This window comes from Clupea harengus, chromosome 16 (assembly GCF_900700415.2).
Source record: "Clupea harengus chromosome 16, Ch_v2.0.2, whole genome shotgun sequence".
Taxonomy (NCBI): Eukaryota; Metazoa; Chordata; class Actinopteri; order Clupeiformes; family Clupeidae; genus Clupea; species Clupea harengus.
In genome coordinates this window covers 27113198-27130697 of record NC_045167.1, presented here as the reverse complement: position 1 = coordinate 27130697, position 17500 = coordinate 27113198, and the positions used below count along the sequence as shown (strand labels likewise).

At 46.4% G+C, this 17500-nt stretch overlaps 2 protein-coding genes across 4 annotated transcripts in view; both read left to right on the top strand.

The window, feature by feature from the left end:
* ptpn12 (protein tyrosine phosphatase non-receptor type 12) overlaps positions 1–946 on the top strand; it is a 34456-nt gene extending 33510 nt beyond the window's left edge. For all 3 annotated transcript variants that reach the window (XM_031582365.2, XM_031582364.2, XM_031582366.2), the window contains 2 exons: positions 522–590; positions 868–946. In XM_031582365.2, coding sequence (XP_031438225.1) covers positions 522–590; positions 868–929 — 131 coding nt within the window. In that variant the 3' untranslated portion in view covers positions 930–946. The remainder of the gene's footprint in view (positions 1–521; positions 591–867) is intronic.
* Positions 947–8278: 7332 nt separating this feature from the next.
* Positions 8279–17500, top strand: part of LOC105910464 (lysine-specific demethylase RSBN1L) — a 29326-nt gene continuing 20104 nt past the window's right edge. Inside the window, 2 exon segments of the mRNA XM_031582360.2 lie at positions 8279–8806; positions 14317–14826. Of these exon segments, the coding sequence (XP_031438220.1) occupies positions 8317–8806; positions 14317–14826 (1000 nt within the window). The 5' untranslated portion in view covers positions 8279–8316.

The window sequence follows — 17500 nt, the reverse complement described above, 5'->3', positions numbered from 1 at the left end:
TACACACAATTAGAAACTCACACACACACACACACTGTTACAAACTCGTACACACACGCACACACACTGTTACAAACTCGTACACACACACTGTTACAAACTCATTCACACACACACACACACACACACAGTTACAAACTCATACACACACACTGTTAAAAACTCATACACACACACACACTGTTACAAACTTGTACACACACAGACAAACTCTTACAAACTCGTGCACACACGCACTGTTACAAACTCATTCACACACACACACTGTTACAAACTCATTCACACACACACACACACACACACACACAGAGTTACAAACTCATACACACACACTGTTACAAACTCATACACACACACACACACTGTTACAAACTTGTACACACACACACACACACACACACACTGTTACAAACTCACACACAGTTACAAACTCATACACACCGTTACAAACTCAAGTCACAGTGTGTGTGTGTGTGTGTGTGTGTGTGTGTGTGTGTGTGTGTGTGTGTGTGTGTGTGCAGATGAGAAGGCTTCGGCGACAGAGGCAGCAGAGGTGGAGGGGCCTGGGAGCGAGTCCAGCCCAGTGATTGGTCAGTGAGGACGAGGAGGACGAAGGCTCTCTTAGCCAATCACAGCCTAGCATCAGAGCTCTTTCAGCCAATCACAGTCCAGCATCAACACTGTCTAAGCCAAATAACTGCACAGCACTAGTCATCCTCAGCCAATCACAGCATAGCACTGCTCCACACCAGCATTCTCTTAGCCAATCACAGCTCAGCTCCGTAGAGGGGGGGGGGGGTTTGATTTGTGTACTTGGTCCCTGACGCTTCACTCATCACCCTAACTCATCCCCCCCCCCCCCTCCAGGGTTTGGAAGCCGTGGCACCCAGCCCAAAGGCCCCAGGGACCCCCCCTCCACATGGACATGATGTCAGAGACCCCCCCCTCACCACATGGACATGATGTCAGAGGACCTCAGACCCCCCCCTCACCCCATCCCAGCCTGAACCTGTTCTTATCCCCCCCCCCCCACATGGACATGATGTCAGAGCTGTCTCCTCTCTAAGAGCCACTCTCTAAGAGCCACGCTGGGGGGGGGGGGGGGGGGGGGGGGACGGCCGTCTCAGAGCTGCCCCCCCCCCCCCCAAACCCACTACTCCTGCAAACACAATCTGCTAAAGCAACACACTGATAATCTCCCACGATGCACCTGGGCATCTTCCTGCTGTTGGCGTGGCGGTTGCTGGGTTACCGTGTGCTGTTGCTACGGGCTCTGCAGAGGCTGCCCAGTCACATGGATGCTGACTCGGACCACATCAGGACCAGAACTATGTCACAATCAACTGTTACCCGTTCCTGAAGAACAGACTCATGGACACGCCCCCTCTCACACACACACACACATGGACACACACACACACGCCCCCCCCCCCCACACACTCACACACACACACACACGGACACACACACACACACACACACACACACACACACACACACACACAGAACTGCTGTTTTTAGGCTTCATTGATCTTCTCCTTGTGTCGCTCTGCTGCCGTGGTGATAGCTTATATATGCATTGTTTTATAAATGTACAGGGCAAGTAGGTATATTATATGAGGAGTTTGCTACGGCTGAATATTCTTATTAACAGAAGATGGAAGAAGCCAGAGCATGACCCCTCACCCCTGACCCTGATCCTGACCCTGACCCTCCAGAGGACTCTGCGGCTCTAAATTATTTTTTTCTGCTCTTCACCGTCGCCCTCCTCTTTTCCTTTCTTCTCCTCTCCTCTCCTCTTTTCTCCTCTTCTCCTCTCTTCTCTTTCTGGTTCCCTTTTCTACTTCCTGTTCCAGGGGGAACCTCACATAGAGGAGGCGGGCCCATGTCGTAGAGGAGGCGGGCCCATGTCGTAGAGGAGGCGGGCCCATTACATAGAGGGGGCGGGCCCTGGTATAGAGAAGGTGGGGCCTGTCGTGGTGGGAGGTTCTTTTTGTAAATTGTTAAAAAGGTCTAAAGGTTATTTTTGTATACACAGTTTCCTCTCTCTCTCTTTCTTTCTCTCTCTTTTTCTCTCTCTCTCTCTCCCTTCCTCCCTCTGTCTCTCCCTCCCTCCCCCCCCCCTCTCACTGCTCGCCTTCTACAGAGCCTGCCCGTGCCTTGACAAGATGAGCGAGAGTGTGTAAGAATGTGTGTGTGTGTGTGTGTGTGTGAGAGAGTGAGATATGTGGCGGTATGTCACACACTCTGGGATCCGGTCTGTGTCCTCTCCTGTTTGTATGTTGCAGAAATCAATCGACTTGTCAGTCAAAACAAAAAATTGAAAGAAAAAAAAAACATCAAGTATGACTGTCTCGTCTGTCTCATTTATTTCTTGGTGTGCCCGTGTGTGTGTGTGTGTGTGTGTCAAAGGGTCTGCAGTGTGTGTTTTGGGGTGTGTGTGTGTGTGTTTTGGGGTGTGTGTGTGTGTGTGTGTGTGTAAAAAGGTCTGCAGTGTGTGTTTTGGTGTGTGTGTGTGTGTGTGTGTGGGGAGAGTAAGTGTGTGATGGTGTGTTCTTCTAGAGCAGGGGTACTCAATAGGCGGACCGCGGTCCGGATCCGGACCCAGACGCAATCAAATTCGGACCGAAGCCAAAATCAAAATTATAATTTAATCATGATCAAGCGAGGTTTCATTGGTGCGTGATTTCGCGCTATATATTTTTTTCCCACTCGATGTGGTTTCTATCTTCCGTGTCCAATCCAGAGGTCCAATCAGGAGCTGTAATATAACAACATCACTATGACAACTCACTCACTTACTCAATGTTGGCCGCGAGCTCTGTGGGTCACGCAGGTTGTGTGTGTCAATGGCAACAATGCCGGCAGATAGATTTGTGAACGGTATTTTTTTCTCAGCAAACTAAAATCATGGCGTGCTTTAAAATCGCGAATTTAAGGCAGAGTGGACTGACAAGTATGCATTTGTGCTGCCTGTGGGGAGCACAAAACCGATGTGTTTAATCTGTAATGAGACGGTTGCCCTTGTCAAAAGTGTTAACGTGAAACGTCACTATGAAACAAAGCATGCACACTTCGAACAAAAATACTCTGAGGTAAGGGGCAGAAAAATAAACCATCTGCAATCATACAAAGCAACATGCAGTGTAATAGTTAGATCAACCACACAACAAGAGCGTGCATACCTCAACATACATCAGAATCAGAATCATGTTTATTGGCCAAGTACATTTTCATATACAAGGATTTTTTTCTGGCTTTAGTTGCTCACAATGTACTTAAACTGAAAATATGCAGTATAACACAACAGTTTAGGATAGAGATACTGTTGTGAGTCTGCCTTTTCAACCATGAATATGGTGAAAAACAAATACAGGAGCACACCCAATGAACACTTACATCAGTGCCTCCGCCTGGCCGTCACACCTTTTATGCCCAAGTTTAAACCACAAAAAAGTGTCACCTTTCACACAAATAAGGCCAGACTTTTTGTGCATACGGTAGTTTGAACGTTTTTGTTGGAGTTATGTTTTTGGATTTTGACCGTCACTGTTCCGGACCCTGGACTGAATGGAAATTTGGCGAGTGGACCTTTTGGGTTTCTAATTGAGTACCCCTGTTCTAGAGCATTACACTTCTCACACATTAGACTTCATGCACAGATCATCCTGGAGCATCCGACCTCTCACACACACACACACACACACACACACACCAACCACACACACCAGACCTCACACACACACCAGACCAAACACACACACACCAGACCTCACACACACCACACACACACACACCACACCACACACACACACACACACACCAGACCACACACACACACACACACCAGGGGGGTATTCGTCGTAGCTCGCTAAACGGTTTAGCGAGCTAATTTTCAGGCTAAGATAAAAAACGCCCCTCTTTTTGGTTCGTGGAAGCAACTTTTGATAAATCACCATAGTTACATATCGATTAGCACTAACCTGCTCCAGGGCAGGCTAACTTAAGTGTAGCTGGATAAGCTTGCCACACCCCCGGAAAAAGGAGGGATCCCATTGACCAAGGACTGATATTAGAGTTAGATTAGCGGAGGGAGAGAGTTCTTTGCGATCGCCAAGATCCACTATTCTTGTATGAGCGCTACCGATTCAGCCGACAAGGAATCATTAATTTACAAGACCTTCTCGAGTCATTTATTGCAAACACCACAGTCGAACATTGACTGTCTTGCGCTTTTTTGCGAGTGGTACATTTTTGTAGTGTCGGTGATGCAGAGAACAAAGCACTCATAATTATATGTGTTATTAGTACAGCATAGCATATCATTATTGAAGAAAATGATTACGGTGGACTCATGATAAGAATAGAGAGAAATACAGCCAATTTATTTTCGCTGCTTCAATTTATTGCATTTGTTATTAATACATTTAGTCATTTAACAGACGCTTTTATTCAAAGCGACTTCCAAGGAAATGTAAAACTACATCGAGGAAAGAGGTGAGGGAATTTGAACTAGCAACCATGCAGATTCAAACCGGTAGACGAAACCTCTGTACCAGCTGACACTTGCCATCAGGGATTCATACATAGATATCACCCTATAAACACCCCAACACACCTTGCTCTCACAGCGGTGGTGGTGTTGAATTTTGCCATGATTATGGTCTTGTATTCTTCATAAGCGTTCATGTTCATCTCCTACTCGCCAGCGGAGAAAAAAAGAGCCCTTTTCTTTGAGTTTAGAACAATTATACCGTTAGAAAATCATGGTTTTGGTGATCGACCTTTCCTGCCTTTTGAAGTAGGACGTGCACGCGCAAATGCCATGATAACTTTAGCCTGGTTGAAATTAACCACATGATTAGGATGCGGGTCAGCCGTTAACGAACCGATATTTGCTGTTCTCAATCAGCTCGCTAATCTTAACGGGCTAAAAGGCCAATTGATTAACTTAGCTTCAACTCTACGACGAACGTACCCCTGACCTCACACACACACACACACACACCAGACCTCACACACACACACACACACCATTATCCACACCATTCAACTCAATTTGATGTATATATATACTAGGACTACAGTACTACAGTCCGCCTGCTAGAGCCCAATGGTGACGGGGGCAAGGGAAGACACACACACACACACACACACACACACACACACACACACCACTGGGGAAGACTCTCCCAACAGGGAGCAATCTTGAGCAGAACCTCGTCACATAAGGGGGGGCCCATCTGCTTGGAGTTGGCCAGTTGGAGATCTGTGAGACACACACACACACACTCACACACTCACACACACACACACACACACACACACACACACCACACACCACTGGGGAAGACTCTCCAACAGGGAGCAATCTTGAGCAGAACCTCGTCACATAAGGGGGGGCCCATCTGCTTGGAGTTGGCCAGTTGGAGATCTGTGAGACACACACACACACACACACTCACACACTCACACACACAACACACACACACACACACACACACACACACACACCACTGGGGAAGACTCTCCCAACAGGGAGCAATCTTGAGCAGAACCTCGTCACATAAGGGGGGGCCCATCTGCTTGGAGTTGGCCAGTTGGAGATCTGTGAGACACACACACACACACACACTCACACACTCACACACACACACCACACACACACACACACACACACCACACACCACTGGGGAAGACTCTCCCAACAGGGAGCAATCTTGAGCAGAACCTCGTCACATAAGGGGGGGCCCATCTGCTTGGAGTTGGCCAGTTGGAGATCTGTGAGACACACACACACACACACACTCACACACTCACACACACACACACACACACACACACACACGTCCGTTTCCTGCCACAGCTGAACAGACATCTGGGTTTTATTAAACATCGATGAACTGATAACACATGCTATTGGACAGAAACAGCAATCATGATGATTAAAACAACAGCTGACTGACTGACTGACTCCTGCTGATGTGCGGTGAATGCGATCAATCATGATGATTAAAACAACAGTTGACTGACTGACTGACTGCTGATGTGCGGTGAGTGCGATGAATCATGATGATTAAAACAACAGCTGACTGACTGACTGCTGATGTGCGGTGAGTGCGATGAAGGTTGAGATGAGCCCGTCTGTGTCATGTCTGCTCCACTACAGTAGAGGTTTTACTAATTAACCATCGCAACACACACACACACACACACACTACACTAGAAGTGTATTACTAACTAACCATCGCAACACACACACACACACACACACTACACTAGAAGTGTATTACTAATTAATAATCGCAACGCAACGCACACACGCACACACACACACACACACTACACTACACCAGAAGTTTATTACTAATTAACCATCGCTGGGGCTTAAGTGAGAAACACACACACACTTAAATTGTATAACCTCAAAAAGTAGCAGAAATCTGCAGATTGTCCCCACCCACAAACTATAAACAACAACAACAACAACAACCCACAAGGCCTAGGCTATAAACAACAACAATACATAAACAACAACGATACATAAGAATAAAAGGTCATAAAAAACTATCAAAAACATGAAAAACTCTAACAGTATGCAAGGTTGTGTGGGTGTGTGTGTGTGTGTGTAAGTGTGTATGGGGTGTGAGTGTGTGTGTGTGTGTGTGTGTGTGTGGGGGGTGCGTAAATGATTTGATAACTGGTCAAAAATGACAATCTTTGTACCCTGGTGGTGTGGGCTAGCCGTGTGTCTCTGTGTGTGTGTGTGTGTCTGTGTGTGTGTTTGTGTCTGTGTCTGTGTCTGTGCTGTGTGTGTGGAGTGTGTGTGTGTCTGTGTATGTGTGTGTGGAGTGTGGGCTAGCCTACAGCTTTCATGGAAATATAAACAACCATGTGTTCTAATGTTGAGGAAAAGTCGTGGAACTTCAAGTTGAAAAGTTTTTTGAGGGTTTTTCTTTGCTGTTAAACATATTTAGTAATATATAGTCATTTTCTACCCTTTTTTAATTTTTTTTTTTTTTTTACATATTTACACAAAGGTTACGCAATTAAGTGGTCACCCTCTTGATGTTTCCCGCCTCCCTCCTTGAGTTCTCCAGGCATAGACATATGTCCTATATTATAAAACAATTGGGTTCTATCGAATTATTTAGCTGTTTCTGATTGGACGAGAGACGTTCCATGAGTTGGAATACCCCAGGACATCCCAACTTGGACTTTTCACAGCTAATAATAAATCACTCCACGATGAAACATTCTATAGCACGTTGATACAATTAAGCGATAACCGTTAATTCAAAGTTCTTATAATTCCAAAAGACGTTGACAATGGAACTATATGTCCTATATTATATGTCCTATATTATATTATATGTCCTTAATATGTCTATGTCTCCAGTTGCCGTTCATATTCAACGCGGTTTGTTTTTTAACGTGTCTGTTCCACGCTCACGCGCCCCAACGCAACATTCTCTCACTGAACTGATAGCGGGTGGCGCGCAAACGAGGGCGGGGCTTATATTATGAGAATGCGCGCTTAACCAGATGACCCACTGGAACAACAGGCGCGATGAACAGTTAACATCACTAGTGTGCAGTTCAAGACATGCTTCCTGTCTCTGCCTCCGCCTCGCACTGCATTGGGTTCATTTTGTGCGGGAAACACACAGAGAGCTTGCCTACGGTTATGACTGGCCCCGCGTGTGTCTTCATCCCTTGCATCTCTTATAGCTCCGGCCCTGCACACACACACACACACACACACACAACACACACACACACACACACACATTCCCTGCCAGCGGAATTCCCTTGAAGTGAGAGGACACGGCAGGGGCATTGCGCCAGGGGCTCGGGCAGCAGCCGCGTGCGCTTCTAAACGGGAGGAGAGGCACATCCACGCGCTGCAGGATTAGTCTACTCTACACACTCACCGAGTTACATCACGTTTAACAAATGATATGTGCTGGTTTACCGTCCGCTGACAACCACACTACTTTTGGCACGGGCATACTGTGGGAGAGTGAAATACAGAGACGCTATTGATATAACTTAAGTCTGATATATATTCAGGCAAACTGGCATGGTTATTCCACAAACCAGTGACGTCTTTCATTGAAGGTACTCTGCAGTCTTTCCCGCGGTTATGCGACATGTCCCAGTGTCCTATTTCTCCTCCCACCAATCGCCTCACGTAGGCGCAAGCCCCGCCCCTAGGCTGCGTCGCCTGTCAGTCGGGACTAGGCCCCGCCCCCTCCCTGCCTTTTTACACAAACAGCAGTAGCGCTCGAGAGAGTAAATAGAGAAAGCCCCAAGATGGCGGAGTCAGTGAGCTTCATTCACTTTGGTGCAGCGAATAAAACCCCGCTCTCCAAACCTAAAGAACCGAAAGCCACGCCGGAAAATCGACCGCAGTCTTCCCGCGACCACCACCCTCCACCGCCGAAGAAAGTGCGAAACGAAGAGAAGAGCCTTAAACCTAAGAAACTAAACGGAGAAGGAGGAGGGGGAGGCGGCGGCATAGGGGAGAAACAGCACCACAAGCAGAGTTATGGCAGCCCGACAACATGGAGCTTCAGTCCCATCAAGTCGAGCAACCCTACGGCGCCGACCCAGCCGCCCGTGCACAGAGTGTTCAAGCAGAGCGATTTCCTCGCTTCCCCCCCGAAACCCAAAAAGCTTAAGGAAAAACGGGAAAAGGAAAAAGAGAAGAAGAAACATAAGCCACCCGCGGAAAATAACGTCAGCAGCCTGTTCGGCTCGGGACTGAAGAAGGAGAACGGGGAGGTGAAGTTGATACAGAAAGGTAACGCGAATGTCAGCGGATTTAGCTACCTAGCTAGTTAGCTTAGCCGACCGTCTTAACTTGTTTGCTTGTAACTAGCTAATCTCAGATGCAGAGTGTCAACAAACAAACTCACAAGTAGTTTGCCCCGCTCTGTAGATGCGTCTTTGTGACAGTTGTGCATTTGTGCTTCACACATTTGCTATGGTTTTAAATGTCTGCTGCTAGCTTGCTAACGTAGCACAGGCCAGCTACCGTTGAGCTAACATTAGCGGGCTAGCCACCAGTTTGCCACTCGTAGCGGACTACAAACGCATGTGGGCCCAATAAGTGTGTGCGTGTTATTGCAATGTGACTGAACCGATGTTACATTTCGATGGTTTGTTGTAGAAAGAATGTATGATGGGTTTATTCTCGTCACCGTTGTTTATGTTGTAATGTTGCTGGTAATCGCTACTTTTGGTTACATATGTGGCTATTGACCCTATTTTGGAGCGTGTTGGTTACTCAACCGAGTTTTAAACCGCTTTTCTCTCGTGTGGTTAATGGCTGCGGTTATGCCGAAAGCGCCTATCAGTTTAGTGTAATGGTGATGTGCCTCTATGGATTGTCCGGTCCAGGTATTTTGGCGCAATTTTGTAGTCATTGGTGGTAATATAGCCACAAAAGGCCGTTTTTGGAAACATAGGTTACATTTTGATGGCAGCCAAAATAGATACATAGTTGCCATTTGACCAACACGAGTATTTGAGTAGTAGAATTCCCGGTTAACTTGACAGTCCTGGACATGACCGTCGGCAGCCCCCCGTGCGCTCGTGATGTGATGTACAGTAACATTGGCGGAGGAATGTGGCGGATCCGCGCGCCGTTCGGTCCTGGGCGCACGCGGTGTTCCCGTGTTGGCTATAAACAATCGCCCGCCATTAAGTGATGTTCTCGCGCCACGCCCCCAGAACATGACCGGGGCAGCGAGCGCCACACTAACGGGCTGTTGATCATCACCTTGGATGTTGGCACTCATTTTCCATCCTATTTACTCAAACTCCCTCTGTCTCACACACACACACACACCTCTCTTCCGTCAACTACACATGATGTACACACTTCAGGTTTTGCAGTGCAGTTTGACTGTTGGTAGAGCAGTCTAGGTGTGTGACAGGAATAATTATACCACAGTGTTTCTAGTGTGTCTCACGGGTGAGTGTGTTACACGTGTGTGTGTGTGTGTGTGTGTGTCCGCCCCAGTGGTGTGTGTTGTAGGTGCAGTAACACGCCTCATTAGGCTCATCACCACGAGGCCCATGTTCTTTAGGAGCGGTGCGTGTGCGTGTGCGTGTGCGTGTGCGTGCGTGTGCGCGCGCGCCCATGCTATTCAGGAGCGGAGAGTTTGTGCGTGTGCGCCCATGCTCTTCAGGAGTGAAGCGTGTGTGTGTGTGCGCCCATGCTATTCAGGAGCGGAGAGTGTGTGTGTGCGCGCGCCCATGCTCTTCAAGAGAGAGAGAGAGAGAGAGAGAGAGAGAGAGAGAGAGAGAAGAGAGAGAGAGAGAGAGAGAGAGAGAGAGAGGAGAGAGAGAGAGAGAGAGAGAGCGCCCATGCTCTTCAGGAGCAGACCGTACCCCAGCTGGAGTCGGAGCAGAACTGTACCAGCGGTGGTCTCTGGGTTCGGAGGAGAGAGAGATTTTGTGTGTGTAGGTAGGGTGACCGGATGCAGACACACCAAATGAGGCACGAGTAGTAAGTGTGTGTGTGTAAGATGAGTAGTAAGTTAGTGTGTGTGTCTGTCTTTTGGATGAGCTCTGTGTGTGGGACGAGTAGTAAGTTGGTGTTGGACAAGTTACCAGAACTGAGAGGTAACCCATAACTCTGATATAATGTCTTTTACACACACACACACTCTGATATAATGTATTTTACACACACACACACTCTGATATAATGTCTGTCTAACTCATTAAAAACATTCTGCCTTGTGAACACCCATAATGTGTCCTCTTGTCGATTCCACATCACATCAGTTAGGCCTTAGGATACAGGCTACAGCTTTTACACACACACACACACACACACAGCACATCAGCTAGGCCTTAAGATACAGGCTACAGCTTTTACACACACACACACACACACAAACAGCACATCAGCTAGGCCTTAAGATACAGGCTACAGCTTTTACACACACACACAGCACATCAGCTAGGCCTTAAGATACAGGCTACAGCTTTTACACACACACACACACACACAGCACATCAGCTAGGCCTTAAGATACAGGCTACAGCTTTTACACACACACACACACACACACACACACACAGCACATCAGCCAGGCCTTAAGATACAGGCTACAGCTTTTACACACACACACACACAGCACATAAGCAGCTAGGCCTTAAGATACAGGCTACAGCTTTTACACACACACACACACAGCACACACACACACATCAGCAAGGCCTTAAGATACAGGCTACAGCTTTTACACACACACACACACAGCACATCAGCCAGGCCTTAAGATACAGGCTACAGCTTTTACACACACACACACACACACACACACACAGCACATCAGCTAGGCCTTAAGATACAGGCTACAGCTTTCACACACACACACACACACACACACACACACACACAGCCTTAGCTGTATGGAAGATATGATTTTGCCTTTTACTTTGTTGTGTTTTTGTGACGTAGCAGAGGAGTTCACGAGCCACACCTCCACATTTGACGTTTGATTGACAGCTGTCAGCCTCTTGGTGACGCCTTCATGGCTATCTCTTCAGCCATTGGATGAGGGCCAGGCTGGAGAAGCTTGTCTATGTTGCGTTTGAATGAGCCAGGTTGCTGCTTGTGAAGCAGTCCTAGTAGAAACACGCGCACACACACACACACACACACACACGCGCACACACACACACACACACACACACACACACGCGCGGCTCGTGTGCAAAAGAACGTGTTATTATTTACTGACAATTAAAAACCAAACAAATGCAGAACGTTATCTCAACATGCCGGACAAAAGGTCAAAATGTTGTGCAGGACAGACAGCGCACACACACACACACACACACACACACACACACACACGTCTGTGAGTGAGAGGACATATGACTATACACACACACACCTCTGTGAGTGAGAACCCATATGACTATACACACACACACACACACACACACACACACACGTCTGTGAGTGAGAGCCCATATGACTATATACACACACACACACACACACACACGTCTGTGAGTGAGAGGACATATGACTACACACACACACACACACACACACAACCACACACCTCTGTGAGTGAGAGCCCATATGACTACACACACACACACCTCTGTGAGTGAGAGGACGAATGACTACACACACACACACCTCTGTGAGTGAGAGGACGTATGACTACACACACACACGTCTGTGAGAGCCCATATGTGGTGTTCACACACACACACACACACACACGCTCGGTGAGTTTAGCAGAGCAACCCGCTCTCGAAGGCTCGACGGGGAGAATAATGACTCCTCTTCCTGAAGCTAAGAGTGATTCTTACTTCTAACAGAAGTGGTCAAAGTCCTGTGAACAGTAAAAAAAATACACATAAACACACACACACACATGTTTTATTACATGAACACAAATATGATTATTACATAAAAACACTGATGTGTGTGTGTGTGTGTGTGTGTGCATGCACATATACTTGTGAAGACTGATGTTTATTGCATCCCACAGCACACAGAGGGTTATAAATATGTGCAGCACAACGACACATCACACATCATAACTGCACACAACACACGCATCATACATCACACAACACACATCACACAACATATCCACACAGCACACACATCACACAGCATAACTGCACATCACACACACACAACACACAACACACAACACACATCACACAGCATAACTTCACATCACACACATGATCAGATAGGGAACATAGACAGAGAACATGACACACACACACACACACACACACATAATATCACACAGACAGGCCTTCACACACACAGACAGGCCTACACACACACACACACACACACACACAGACAGACAGAAACATTACACAACGACAGGCCTACACACACACACACACACACACATACACACACACACACAGACAGACAGAGAACATGACACACAGACAGGCCTACACACACACACACACACGCACACATAGAGAGACAGACAGACACACACACACGCACAGAGAACATAACACTCAGCCTCAGACACACAAACACGTGAAGTGCTGGGCAGATGCAGAGGTGGGTCTGTTTTCTACCCGTTGTGTGTGTGTGTGTGTGTGTAGGCCTGTCAGTGTGTAAAACATTGGAACATAATGTGTGGAACACACCACCCACAAATCCCCCTCTGTTAGGATTATCCCTTATCAGCCCTTACTAGTGTGTGTTTGTGTGTGTGTGTGTGTGTGTGTGCGTGCGTGCGTGTGTGTGTGGGTGCGCGTGCGTGTGTGTGTGCGTACGTGCGTGCGTCCTTCCCTATTAGCCAGCTGTAGACACGAGTGGAATTCAGTCTCTCGGAAGAAAAGGCTGGAATGTTGGGCTAATCGCCACGGACACAAACCAAACACTTGAGCGATTTTTCTTTTCTGTCGCGTCAAAGTGCTCAAGTGTGTGTGTGTGTGTGTGTGTGTGTCAAAGTGCTCCATCTACAAGCTTCTGTCAGCAAAATCAGATGAACTACATCTAAAATCAGAGTTCAGATTTCATATCTGGTGAGTTTTGGAACGTGTGTATGATTAGTCAGATCAGTGAGTGTCACACACACACACACACACACACGTGTGGCAGACAGGGTTGATGAGTCTGATCTGTGATTGGCCGTTTATCAGCGGCTGGTTTGACATCATAGCAGACATGACTGCAGTTAAATGTGCAGTTTGCGATTCTGAAACACACACACACACACACAACACACACCGCTGATTGTGAAATTCAGCTAATTGGTCCTCATGCTTTCCCAGCTGCCCATTCTCTGTATGTGTCTGTCTGTCTGTCTGTCTGTCTGTCTGTCTGTCTGTCTGTCTGTCTGTCTGTCTGTCTGTCTGTCTGTCTGTGTGTGTGTCTGTGTGTGAGCGTGTGTGTGCCTGTGCGCGTGTGTGCCTGTTTGTGTGTGTGTGTGTGTGTGTGTGTGTGTGTGTGTGTCAACAGGTTGTGTTGGGAGACACACACACAACACACATACTCAGAGTCCTCTTAGCAAGAGACACACACGCTCACACACACAAAGTAAATAGTCCTGTGGGGACTATGGTCTTAGTCCAGTACTGTTGTCCTGTGGTGACCATGGTTACAGTACTGTTGTCCTGTGGTGACTATGGTTACAGTACTGTTGTCCTGTGGTGACTATGGTTGCAGTACTGTTGTCCTGTGGTGACCATGGTTACAGTACTGTTGTCCTGTGGTGACCATGGTTACAGTACTGTTGTCCTGTGGTAACCATGTGACCTGTAAAACTCATTACTCTTGTCTCTTCACAGAGCACATCACCAAGGACAAGCTGAAGGAGCGCGACAAAGAGCGGGAGAAGAAGAAGGAGCTACATAAGGAGAAGGAGGCGCTTAAGGAGCTTCATAAGGAGAAAGAGCTTCATAAGGAGCTTCATAAGGAGAAAGAGCTTCATAAGGAAAAGGAGCTTCATAAGGAGAAAGAGCTTCATAAGGAGAAAGAGGCGCTTAGGGAGCTTCATAAGGAGAAAGAGGCGCTTAAGGAGCTTCATAAGGAGAAAGAGGCGCTTAAGGAGCTTCATAAGGAGAAAGAGGCGCTTAAGGAGGAGAAGGCGCATAAGGAGAAAGAGGCGCTTAGGGAGCTTCATAAGGAGAAAGAGAAAGAGCTTCATAAGGAGAAAGAGAAAGAGCTTTATAAGGAGAAAGAGGCGCTTAAGGAGCTTCATAAGGAGAAAGAGCTTCATAAGGAGAAAGAGAAAAAGAAACACAAGCTGACGAATGACATCAAGAGGGAGAACGGGGAGGTGAAGCTGCTTCACAAAGGTATGTTACATCATGTCACATCACATGACCCTCACCGTCACGACCACATGGACCTCAGTGGGTCACTATGTATTAGGGACGGGCATTCGATTAAGTTGTCTTAATCAATCGTCGGGAGAATTAACGATCGATTTTTCGATTAATCATTCATATTTTTCATATTAAAATTCACTATTTATAGGCTATATTAAAATGCAGTGAAAATAGAAAAAAACACACCTTTTCACGGACTAGTCTAGTTATTTTCCTAGAGAAGTCGTGGAGTGTGGGTTGGCGACCATCTAACCTGGGACTGCTTTCTGTCGGGTGCTTTGCATTAAGGCGATAACTTAAAGACGAGCTGCTTCTGTGATAGCTACATTCAGCTTGACAAATGCCACATACAACTTTAGTTTTGTCGATTGTTCCGTCATTTTGCCTCTTAAACAGAAACTTTCCGCCCAACAATCCGTCAGCTCTCTCCATCTTCAACTACCGTTTCGGTCTCTCCTATCTAACTGACTGCAGACACGCGGCGGTTTCGTGCCATGTGTCAACGCACACCGGAAGTAAACAAAGTTGCTTTAACTGCGTTCAAATATTGTATTGCATTAATCTCGGCCACACTAATCTCATAGAATAACGCGTTAACTTTGACAGCCCTAAAATAAATAAATTACACGCACACTTCGCAACAGAACATGCATTAGTTTTATCGCTGAAAAAATTATCTATCTATATTATCTATACTATATTATCTATCTATATTAATTCTTAATGATCAATGAATCGATCGTTGATTAATTATGCCCATCCCTAGTGTGTGTGTGTGTGTGTGTGTGTGTGTGTGTGTGTGTGTGTGTGTGTGGAGCTGGGCGGTATGACGGTATATACCGTGCAGCGGTAGAAATGTGTCTACCGGGAGAGATTTGGCTATACCGTTTAGGGCTGCCAACGAATATTCTAAATTCGAATATATATTCGAATAGTTGTTAAAAATAGAATTTCGAATGTGAAAATGAATATTCGAATGTGAAAAAAAACAGCGGCAGCACTGTCTGCTTTGCGGGTGGGCGCGCGCCTGAGATCAGGGACAGGTCACAGGAGTCGCACTGTCTGGCACAGAGTCACTGCTGACAGTTGACTTCCGAGATGCAGAAAGTGCAGAATCCAGCTTGACCGCAGCAGAGAAAGTGATTGTAACCCCCAAACATCTAAAGAGTGATGTCTGGAAATATTTCGGATTTTGGTCAGTTGATGGTAAACTTGTTGAGCCTACAGCTAAAGTAGTGTATAAGCTATGTAAGCTAGAGTTAGCTTACCATTCAACAACTAGCAACTTGAGGCTACATCTCCACATTTTGGAGATGTAGCCTCAAGTTGCTAGTTGTTGAATGGTAACCTAACTCTAGCTTACACACTACTTTAGCTGTAGGCTCAACAAGTTGCCTCACTGCTGACAGTTGACTTGGTGGAAGATGGCAGAAAGTGCAGAACCCTGCTTGACCGCAGCAGAGAAAGTGATTGTAACCCCCAAAAATCTAAAGAGTGATGTCTGGAAATATTTCGGATTTTGGGCAGTTGATTGTAAACTTGTTGAGCCTACAGATAAAGTAGTGTGTAAGCTATGTAAGCTAGCGTTAGCTTACCATTCAACAACTAGCAACTTGAGGCTACATCTCCAAAATGTGCATCCAAGTGAATATGGCATAATATGTGGAACTTCAGCGAAACAGCCACGTCTGGATACATATTTTGCGCCGTCCGTCACAAGTTCGTTGCCTGCGGCACGACAGGAGGCCTGCACGCAAAAATTGATTTCGTTCATATGCAAGGACATGAGGCCGATCAGTGTGGTGGATGGGATAGGCTTCAGGGAGTTCTGTGAAGCACTGGAACCGAGGTACCGTATCCCTTGTTGTCGTTCATTTAAACCGCTATGCGCAGAGAGCGCGACGGTGCGGGAGAGGCAGAGAGAGGGAGAAAGAAAGAGTGCGTGTGTGCGAGTGTGTGCAAGCTCTGCGGTCTTGGCCATTAGTTAATTTACTTATTTTAGTGTAGGTAATATGTTGTTAAATATGTTTAAGCTTAAATAAATTACCTATACAAGTAGTTATGTCTCGTTGTATTAATTTGTCCTGTTATTGACGTGCCTAATGCGCAACCAGAAATTCGAATATGTTCGAATATATGTGTTTTTTTAAAGCGAATATTCGAACGTCATTTTTGAGCAATTTTGACAGCCCTAATACCGTTTCAATCGCGGTATACTCTTATTTTGAAATCCAATTGATTTATTTTTAGATAATGACCTCCGAACTATACATCATCCCGCTTATTATACGGTTACTCGCCAAAACGATAGAAGACATTCCTCCAAAATACCTCTTTAACGATTTAAGAACTCTACAGTTTCAGGTGTTGCGTAGCAACCCATTGCTTGCTGACTTCAAGTTATGACTTTCCCTTACGTTAAATGACCGGACTACTTGCGGAATGATATGAAATTAGAAGCACAAAACCCGTTGCCAATGACAGCGGTCATTACTTTTTCGCGGCTGTGAATATAAAGAAATTACAGACCTGCGAACGTCGGGGTGGCCCATTTAAATCAACGGAACTTTTTTGAAGAGCTGTATAATACGATACCCAGTACAATTTTTAAGCACATAACCTGCAAGGACTGTCATGCCTA